Source organism: Macrobrachium nipponense, chromosome 5, assembly GCF_015104395.2.
Source record: "Macrobrachium nipponense isolate FS-2020 chromosome 5, ASM1510439v2, whole genome shotgun sequence".
Classification (NCBI taxonomy): domain Eukaryota; kingdom Metazoa; phylum Arthropoda; class Malacostraca; order Decapoda; family Palaemonidae; genus Macrobrachium; species Macrobrachium nipponense.
The window spans coordinates 10,967,109-10,977,942 of NC_061107.1; the positions used below are offsets into that span (position 1 = coordinate 10,967,109).

At 37.3% G+C, this 10,834-nt stretch overlaps 2 protein-coding genes across 2 annotated transcripts in view; both read right to left on the reverse strand.

Annotated features, from left to right (window-relative positions):
* Positions 1–7,158, reverse strand: part of LOC135215205 (uncharacterized) — a 31,775-nt gene extending 24,617 nt beyond the window's left edge. The window contains 4 exon segments of the mRNA XM_064249698.1: positions 1,197–1,328; positions 3,818–3,963; positions 6,523–6,769; positions 6,968–7,158. Coding sequence (XP_064105768.1) covers positions 1,197–1,328; positions 3,818–3,963; positions 6,523–6,537 — 293 coding nt within the window. The 5' untranslated portion in view covers positions 6,538–6,769; positions 6,968–7,158.
* Positions 7,159–9,089: 1,931 nt separating this feature from the next.
* On the reverse strand, positions 9,090–10,466 carry LOC135215384 (uncharacterized; the record flags this gene model as incomplete). Its single annotated transcript, XM_064249964.1, has 1 exon — positions 9,090–10,466. A coding segment is annotated over one exon (1,377 nt), but the record flags the coding sequence as incomplete, so codon positions are not given.
* Positions 10,467–10,834: the final 368 nt, after the last annotated feature.

Below are 10,834 nucleotides of genomic sequence, written 5' to 3' on the forward strand. Positions count from 1 at the left end.
AGCTTGCAACAAAACTTTAACAATGTGATTTAACTTAAAAACTTAAAAAGAAAAATGTTTGTGAAGCACCAGATACCTTACAACTGAGCTAGTTCCCAGCATGCACCAAAAAAAGAGAAAAAGTAACAAATCAAATACAGTAACCTCCCTCTTATCTGCCTTTTCTCTACTTGTTCTGAGCCTTTAAAAAAATTTTTCAGTGCAAAAGGGTACACACATTCAACAAGAAAACATCAACCACCATGTACCGGGGAAGTGACTCAACATCAGGTCAGATTTATGAATCCCACTGGAGTGGGATTCATAAATGATGTTCTTTTAGCCTTGGTTTTCTAAGCAGGCTGACTGGCTTATCACAGATTCATGATAATATATGTGTAAGGAATACACATAATGAAACACCCTCAGTCCCATCCTAAGTGCTTAATCTTGAAATTTTACGTATAGCACAAAGCTTACAGAAAGCCTTTACCTATCTCTTGTGTATTTTGTGACAAAGTATGCATGGTCATGAATGACTGCTTGACTAATCTGATGCTCTTAGGCCATATTTATGAGTGCATTTTATATCAAAGCATATATTTACGAGAATTATTTTTTCAATGCATAGCTATATCTTTCTTAATCTTATGGCTTCTATAGATTTTACTAACTTGTGAGCAAACTTACTATGTTAGGCTAAGTAAACTGTGAGGATAAGCTATGATTTTGGCACTGGTTATGAGTATCTTTATTCACTTCGACATTATCTTGCCGTTTTCTGCACCCTATATGGACCTAGTAGTGCAGTTAAGAGAGAAATTTCTGTAAGTGAAATTAAATAAAAAATTGCACATAAAATTTTCTAATTCAATTTAACAGTGAATAAAACATTAACTGCCAAACTATTTAAAAATTTTCATATAGACAATTAACAAAGGAAAGCCTTAGCACAAATAACACATTTTGCAAGCTTACTTATACATCTTTCCTTTGGGTAATGGTACACTTCTTGAAGCCTTACACATGAAGAGCCAAACTTTGAGGACTATAATATGAACAGCTTTTTTTATGAAGAGTTAATACACTTATACTGTACTATCTACTAATTCATTGGGCAACGTTCACAAGAAAATAATAATACAATATAAACTTATGAAAATGGAGGATATAGGTGTAGGGACAGGTCAGAAGGTGAGGTACAACCCCATGGATACCTGGTGAGGGGTCGGGTCTGAGAGGGGTTGGCAGGAGGGGGTTCCCTTCCCCCTTTGGGTGCTTGGGTGGGGGGAGAAGGCTTCTGGGGGGAATCCTGGTCAGTGGAGGCAGCACGGGAGCGAGCACGGCTTCTGCAACACATGCAGCAGTGGTAAGTGAAGGGAGGTACAGCAAAAAAAAAAAAAAAAAAAAAGATGAATTAACAAAACAGAAAAGTCAACATAAAACAAAATAATGATGCCAGCACTGAAACCCATGCTGTTGGTGTGTAACTGGCTACCAAAGTGCATTCCATAAACAGAGACAAAGGACACAATGTAGTCTAAAAACAAAAATTGGTGAGGTACGCTAAAACTGACAATGATCGACAATTTACTTAATCAAAATGACAAATGCAAATAATTTGAAGCAAAAATTTAAAAAAAATATTTAGGCTTGTATGTAAATAGTGTTTTAAAACAGGTATACACATGTGAAATCTACTGTGCACATATCTATGCATACAGAAAAAAGGAGCAAACATGAACTATAGTATATCGTAACAGTACTCTTAAAAGTTGGAAGGTAACAAAGTGTTTACCAGAGAGTTACCATCTCTGGTTAAAAGTACATATAACTGGTTCCCTTGGAAAGAATGCTTAAAATCTGCCATCATAAATCAAACAGAATATGTAATTAAATACATATAAGTATAAATTCTTCATATGGAATTCTAAAGCAATAGCCTTATCACTTTCCACAAAAATAAGAAACCCCTGTTCTCTAAATCAGATATGTCATGTTTCTTCCTTGCAACATTTATGAAACTTTTAATCCATAAAATACAGTTAAGAGTACAATGAGCAGGTATTCACTTGGGTGAATGTGGTCAGATATTAAACTGATTACTTGCCAGGTGTCCTAAATGGCTACAGACAGACTTTTAAAAGTCTGTCAAGTTTGAAGCCAACATCAGAATTTATGATGCCTAGCAGGTACTTTTACTCCACTATAAACACTGCCTTCTCTCACCTATCTATTGATTTTATTCATTTTTGCACTAAATCTATAGCTGTAACTATAACAAAAAAGTGTCTGATCAGTGATGCATTCCCATAGCGTTTACCATCGTGCGCCGACAAGGCTAAGAGTTAACCATACTTACCAGCTGGAGACTTCAGAAAAGCAGGTTTGTATTCTTGCAGGATTGAATTATTTCTTGTATTCATGAAGAGTTCAACTTACCAAGAGAGAGTCAACTTAGCAAGGGCTTTAAATCTGGTTATATTACAAAGTACTCAAGGAACACTTTTTTTTCCAGAGAATAAGATTGTTCAATTTCTTGCCTAAGGTTTTTGAAGGTTATTCAAATATCTCACTACCCAGGAAGAACCATGTCAAGAGAGTACTGATTGAATTTACACACACAACAGACTCCAGTGTTTTACATAGATGTACATCCATGTGTGTCTACCTCTTGCCTAACTACATTCCATGCTTGTGCTCTTATTTTACAATGGAGGTTAAAGCATTAACTGTTGATATGGTATGTAACTCCTGGCTACAGTACTATAGTTTACTTCCCATTACATACCTTGATTTTAGCCAAACTCACAGGAAGCTTACAGCAGTCTAAATCAAACATGGATACTATGTAAATTGCTTTATGGCACATAGTAAATATGCTGGCAGAGGAACAATCAGTGCTCAAAACTATCTCATTGCATATGATCTCAAGTTTACTTTCGAGCCTTCTAACATAAAAACTATCAGGAACTTCCTCATCTTTAACATCGTCTAGATGCTCTCCAGTTATGAATTTATCCATTTAGCATATTAACATTTCACAATTTTCTGTAAATCACCATGTCTCATCATATACAAGCAAGTGCAGGCCTTTTGCAGATATCCTAGACTTTGGTTGTTTGCTATTAAAACAGCTACTTATAGATAATCTAACAGTCTTTCCAATTCATCCAGGCTGATGCTATTCCTCACCATACTGCCATACAGTAAGTGATGGTGCAAGATAAAATTATGACAATAATAAACAGATAAATAAAAAAAAAATTAGAATATCTACCTTCCCAAAGGTCTACCATTTCACAATAACTTGGTCTTTCTACTCATCCCTCTCTTTACTGTAGTTCTATTTAAACATTTCAGGAAACGAAAATGACTTACTCCATTGACAAATTACTTACATACCTGATTGCTAACAATAGCACCTTCATTACGATCAATACATAGTATGTATTGCTATCCCTACTACATCTTTACCACAGTACCACCAAGGTTACTTTCCATACAATTTGAAATTCGTGGTCTGATTAAACAGTTTGGGTTTTATTCAACTAGTAAACTAGTATCAAATTTTAGCGTCTCATATCCTTTACATACCTATTTTGGTTTCACTTCTGTTTTTCTGTCAGCAGGGTGTACTAAGACACAAGCATTACCCTCCTTCTTACAGTAATTCACTCTTCGTGATCCTTTTAATTATTTAGACCAGTTTTATGACACAATGCCATATCATCTCAGGCTATTTTAGCACCTACAATAATAATTATATCAATAATAGTCCATGCATACAAAGAAAACATTAAATATTCCAATAATCAATAATAACAATAACACCAACCTTGTGGATACAGCAGAAGACTGATCAGTGTCAGAGGAGGACGAAGAATCCGAAGAGGAGGAGGAGGAAGATGAAGAAGAGGAAGACGATGATGACGTAGTTGACCCACTGGTTGAACTTGCAGATTCTGAGCTTGTACTACGATTCTTGAAATTGGATGAAAAAAATACTGTTATTGTATTACAATAACCTGATTTAATAATTAATTTTAAATCTTTTATCAAGCACTCTATTACTTTTGCAACAATACTACTCTCTACAACAATACTAATAGAAGACAAACATTATGATATAATTATCAATTAATTGCTTTAATTCCCTGTCAACTGCATTATACACCATATAAAATGCATCACTGGTTTCTCAGTTAGAAATATGTCCTTATATAAAGGCAGTTAATAATAATAACAATAAAAAATAATAATTACATAACATTATTCAAAATGGGCAAACATCTAGAGGCCATTTAAATTCCAGTGCAACGTTCCAATTCACTCAGTGCCTAAGCTTACTTTGAATGTAGGGTCCTACCTCAAAGACAACCTTCCCTTGCTTAAACTAACCCTCTTGGCTTCATTAGAAATGGAAATTTGTAATTGGTTAAGCAAGAATTTACGACAGAAATAAATATCAAATCCATCTGAATAGCATCAAAATTTAATACACAACCTTGTTTCACAAGTTTTAGAATAAATGAGTGTTGAAAACTTGTAAACAGGCTAGCTGACTTCAAGACAATGGATAAACTATGCTATTTCTTAGCTTCAGGAACAAAAAAATAGTGTAAAACCATGATTAAAGAATAACTGAAAATATAAATGAAATAGAAATGTCAGTTCACCATCACATTTCACACAAACGAACAAATAATGTTTTCAACAAAACAAAAGTTCTAGCACAAACTATTCAAAACTACACATGCTCAACTGCAGTTATATTGTTTCACTAGACGATGCAGACAGAAAGTGTAACTGGTAAGGATGGGATGAAGTGCAATCATTGAAGGCCAATATAGCACTACAACGATGTAAACAAAAAGAATAATTATGAAACAGCAAATGATCAAATCTCCATCAGTGGTAATTTGCGGAAATTTTTGCTTAAAATTAATGGCCTAAGTTATGTCTCTCTCGACCAACCTAGCCTATGCCAATTCCAAAGAAGAACCCAACACAGGCTATTATACCATTTCTGTAAGTAACTTAATCATTGACGTACTACAAAATTACATATATACACCAAAATCTAGCCTAAGCTGTTACTAGGCTATAACATGATAGCAAAATTTACTATAGTTTACTAGGACTAGGACTACGGCAGCAAATGGACAAGCTGAGTTGCCCAGCGGATCAATGTTATATACACTCTCCAAACTATGCATCTGCTGGTAAAAATGACACATTTTCACTACTATGATACATACAATATCAAGCTTACCTAACCCTGAGATTGATTTAGGCTAGCATTATTATTTGTCAGAATAGATGAGGACATTTAGCCTATAGCTAACCTATGTAAGTCACTTCTTCGTCATAGCAAAAACTTGGGGTTAGCATGCAGACATACGGTCATAAATTACTTGAAGGAGAGAGAGAGAGAGAGAGAGAGAGAGAGAGAGAGAGAGAGAGAGAGAGAGAGAGAGAATGAAGCTCCCCCTCCTCTCATGGCCAGGTAAGGGCACAAAATCCTAGGTAAGGTTAGGTAAAGGTATGCATGGTTAGCGAGCATTACCTCTGAAATGCCTATTACAGTTAAGAGGTAGCCTACGCCAGACTATGTGAACACTTTGACTATATCAGTTCCAAACTTAGCAAAAACATGGGCTCAGCCTACTACATTAAATAATTGAATAAATGCCGGAGATGAAGGTTTGTAAACATGCTAACTCACTCTGTTCCTTAGCTTCAGGTATGAAGAATTAGCGATAAATGCATCAAACCTTGATATGACAATAAAACTGAAGACAACTAATGCGGCATGTTCTGATGGTCGCTGACTGGAATATCTACTGCCTTTTGTTAATCCTCATGATAGGCTATATTTACCGTCTTTTTTTAATGTTTTTCCATTCATCCAAAAGGGTCTAGTAATAAAGCACCCATTTTGCACGTAAACTGGTAGCTACCAAACCAAAGGGGCACGTTAGTGGTCTTCAGGTTTTATGGACATCAGCATCATCAGCCTCTTGTGTAAGATTAGCTGATTGTAGTAGACGTACAAGCCTAGCGGACCACTGAATCAATGTTAGATAAACTTCATACTTCCAAACTAACATTATGCTGATAAAAATAACACATTTTGGTTACAGCGATGTTAACTACATAGGGCTAGCCTAACACTGGGGTCACGTTAGGCTAGTGGACAAGACAAGGGCCAGCTTGCGAACGTAGACTTAAGCAATGTGGAAAACTGTACTTATCCTAACCTAAATCATAACAAATCAGACATTTTTGCTATACTGATGATATTAATTATAGTAGGTATATCCTGCTAACTTAACCCAGGGATCACTTAGGTTAGAGGAGAAGACGAGAGAGACCCACTTAGACTTCCCTGCAGTAGAATATTGGTTCTTTCCTTATCGAAATCCTAACCATAGACAGCCTAATTTACGTAAATTAATATTACCCAGCCTATGCAATAATATCGTAATAAATTAATATAATAAAAACAGGGAGGACCACTCGATTAGTTTAGGGTCGAACCTTCTTCCGTGCCATATTGATTTAACGTCCGAGCGCTGCCGTAACACAGGTTGTAATTCGCGGTACTCCTCGCAGTACGAAAGGCGTCCGTGCTTTAACGCAGAATCCACTTCACACCGTCATATATGGAAGCAAAGGCAAATTGAAATCCTCCGAAGGCATCCCTCTAGACTTGAAGAAGAAGGGGCATTACGCTTCGAGGGGGCCTTTGTTGTTGTGGGTTGCGGATGTAAACACAGAAACGTTCCTTGCAACAAAATATTTAAGAATGCATCACAAAAGAGCTAAAATACCATTAAAACTAACATATTTTACTTTAAGTACATTACACATATTAATAATTAAATTATCATGACTACAAAATCATCAAAATTGATATAAATTAAGAAATTTATTGCTAACTTTACTTATTGTGACGTAGGGAATCTTACATAGTTTTGCTTACCGAGTGTTGGTGACTTTCTAAATGAAACACACCGTCGATGTTGAGGGATTTCTCGTAAATATCGATACCTATGGAGGGTAATTTTCCACATGAACATAAATACGTAGAATATAATGTTGGTATTAATATATAAGCAAGTGTTAAATGAACGTTTTTCCCGGTTGTTCTATTGATTGTAGTTTGTTTGTTTTGTAAACAATTGACAGTTCCAGCAATGAGTAAAAGACGAGATATTTCATATACTTTTAAAATATATTTTAGCAGCTTGATTACAAATGAAAACCTACCATAAATAGCAGAAAATGTCCATAAAACAGAATTTATATATCTATGCTCATGTAAACTTGAATGAAATTAATATAATGGAATTTAACTAATTCCTTAAAAACAGCCGGGGTTTCCAAATTTCGTCATAATCGTCCTTGAATTTCTTGGTCATTCACAGTTCATACTCAAATGATTCTGATCTCGTTTGACCATTGGCCCAATTTACTGTATCTGATAAAGATTATATGAATTATAATAGTTTAGTAGACGGCTTCATGGCTTTATTATAGGCATAATTATGTGTTTCATGTCGTCTAAAATATTACCTAATTGCTTCCTGCTTGCGTTCTCTCGTTTCATTCCTTTTACTCCTTATGCTAGGCGCGGTCTCCTGCTCTTGGGCAGCCCGTAAACTTTTGTACCTGTAGTTCATACGCTGAAAATCAGTCATACGTAAATGACGTGTCCCTAGAACGACGATCGAGGGCAATTCGAAATCAATCCGTCATTGTTGAGTCTAGAATAATCTTATCTAACAAATCCTCAGATGTAATTATCGAGTTTACTTCGAGAATTAAAGTAACATCATTCATACGATTCACTGATTAACGAAGCAATAAGAATAAGCGGAGAGAGAGAGAGAGAGAGAGAGAGAGAGGGCTCTACGTCATTTTATTAAATTCGAAGAAGAAAAATCATGAGACTCAAAATTAAGCTCTTGAATACGCACGAACTCTCAAATCAGTCATAGGAAAAATACCAAGGGAGTCCGGAAGAAGGGGGATGAATTTTAGGGGTTAGGGGAGGGGGCCCGGGGGTAGGCCTGGGGATCACAAAAGAAAACGAGTCGATAGAGACAAGTAGCAACTAGCTCAAACTAAAGAAAATCGCAGCAGAACAGATGACAAAAAACTGATAGTTAACGAATTGCCATGACAACTGAGCGAATGACTCTGACAATAAGATTTGGTCCCACAACAAAATGAACGATTGAAGGAATGAAAAGGGAATAAGATAAACTTATTACAATTTTGAAAATTGTTTTGAATGATCGAAAAGGCAATGACCAAAATCTGATCTGCATTATTACCAAAGCTTACAAAGCAGCCTTTGTTAATTAAGAGTAAAGTTAAAGGAGTACTAACGTCTGTGAATATTAGATTAGCCGATGTTTATTACTTTGAAGGAATCAGGGAGAGAGAGAGAGAGAGAGAGAGAGAGAGAGAGAGAGAGAGAGAGAGAGAGAGAGATGAGAGAGAGAGAGAGAGAATTTTATTTTTATTTTATTTTTATGCGCCCATTGGCGTCAGACATTTGAGTACATGGTAATACAGTAATATTGTTTACATCTACATTGTAATTAAGTTATGCCTAAAGAAAAAAATAATAAAAAAATAAAGTATATACAGACATTTAAGTACATATCAAAACAGTATTGTTTACATCTACAGCACATAATGAAGATTACACAAAGGAATACAAAATAAAGTATAGACAGATATTTAGTACATATTAAAAATAATATTGCTCATTTCTATATATTAAAGGTTATACAAATGCATTCATATGGAATACAAATTAAATTTAGTTTGATTTCGTAGGTAGGTTGTACCTATCTTTAATTAGTATTACAAAACAGCTGATTATTCAGTATCCACCAAAGTGAGGATGGCGCATGAGGATCTCATCGAGCAAATTATTATCTGTCAATAATTTTTTACATATATCAACTACTGTGAGTCTTTGAGGTAATATGTCACTAACAAGTGGACATTCCAGGCAATAGTGTTCCAGGGTGTTGGCGTTGGGTGCGTCACATAACCTACAGGAGGAGAAGTGAGGAACTCCATCTTGCTTAGCCACCTGCCAAACTGGACGCCAACCCAGCCGAAGACGCGCACAAACCCAAAGTTAGTTGACGAACCATGAGTCCACTGCGGCGATACTTGTGTTGGTGAGGAAAGAAGTGATCATAATGCTGTATTGATACACTGGTGGCTCTCTCGGCATTACTACGATGATGAGTAGGTGAGCGAGCAGCTTGGCGCACCATTTTTCTGCAGCACAGGAGAGATAGACTGGGAGCATCAGCATCTGGAGGATCCAGCTGACAGGCAGCCTTTGCGAGATGGTCAACGGTGTTGTTAGCCAGAAGACCCACTACCAGTGAGCTCATGCTGGCCATGTCTAGTTGCCTATGTATTTGTGTAACCAGGGGCTGGTATGCTGGCTTATGTGATGAAAGGGCTTGGAGTGCTGGTTGCGAGTCGCAGATGATCAAGCCGTTGTTTCTGGTCCGTGTGATTAAAATAACTGCATCTAGAAGTCCATGTAGTTCACAATACGTGAAGCTTGATGACTTTGGGAGGCGACGGCCTGTCCAGCCTTCTGGCGGGGGTTCCAGAGTGGGGGAGAAAACAGCACATCCAGCACTGCCATCCTGCTGTAGGGAGCCGTCTGTGTAGAGGTGATGGGCTACACTGAGGGATAAGGATAGTCTGTCGATGGTCTCCCATGCACGTTGTTGTTGAAGTTGAGGCAAGTCAGTCTTAGAGACTGGAGTGTAAGAGATTGCTGGCACAGGAGTCTGCCAGGGTGCAAGGCCATGATCCACGTTCTCTGCCACGATGTTGATGTCAAGCCCCCGAATGCTTGAACAGACAGTACTAACTAGTGTACGTCCCCCCTGGCGTAGTTGTGGACGAGGTGCATCTAGATCCAGAGAAGTTCTGATGATGTTTGAATAGTGAGGAGACAGGTGAGGGTAATACAGGCATTTGATACTGAAGTAGGTGACATTGGAGTATATTCGCTCTACGAGTGGAGGGAGACGGAGTTCGTGTTGCATGTTTACAATTCTAGTGGATGCTGGACAACCTAGAATGAATCTCATTGCTTGGTTCTGGAATTTTTCAAGCGGCTGTAGAGTTGATCTGGAGAGTTGACATAGTGCAGGGGAAAGATAATCTATCACTGAGCGGATGAAAGCAATATATATGTTTCTGGCAACTGGGATAGATACTCCTGCAGAATAATTAGTAAGCCACTTGAGAGGAGTCAGGCGTCGCTGTAACCGGGCCAGCAGATCTTGAACAATGGGATGTACTCTCTGTCTTGCTGGAATGGATGGTGTAATTCGCACTGGCGCTCCCAAATAAATATACTGTGTGCATAAAGGTACAACATTGTTCCCCACAGTAAATTCTGGTAGATTCCTTGCTGGCCTTGGGAGAGAGAGAGAGAGAGAGAGAGAGAGAGAGAGAGAGAGAGAGAGAGAGAGAAAAGGCAAGGAATGGAGAGATGACTGTAATATTTTGACAATTACATATGGATGAGTGGAGAGAGGAGAGAGAGAGAGAGAGAGAGAGAGAGAGAGAGAGAGAGAGAGAGAGATCCTCGAACGAGGGACGGAAGCACTTTCTAAGCATTATCCAAAAAAGAATAATCAGCGATTTATGCATTAAATTTTCTTCTTCTTCTTCTTCTTTTGGGACAGACCTTCACTTCGGCTTCTGTTTCTTTTGTCATAATCATTTCCTAAAATGAGAAGAAAACATATTTTTTTTTTATGGCATAACTTCAAAACCCGCACCACAGCCT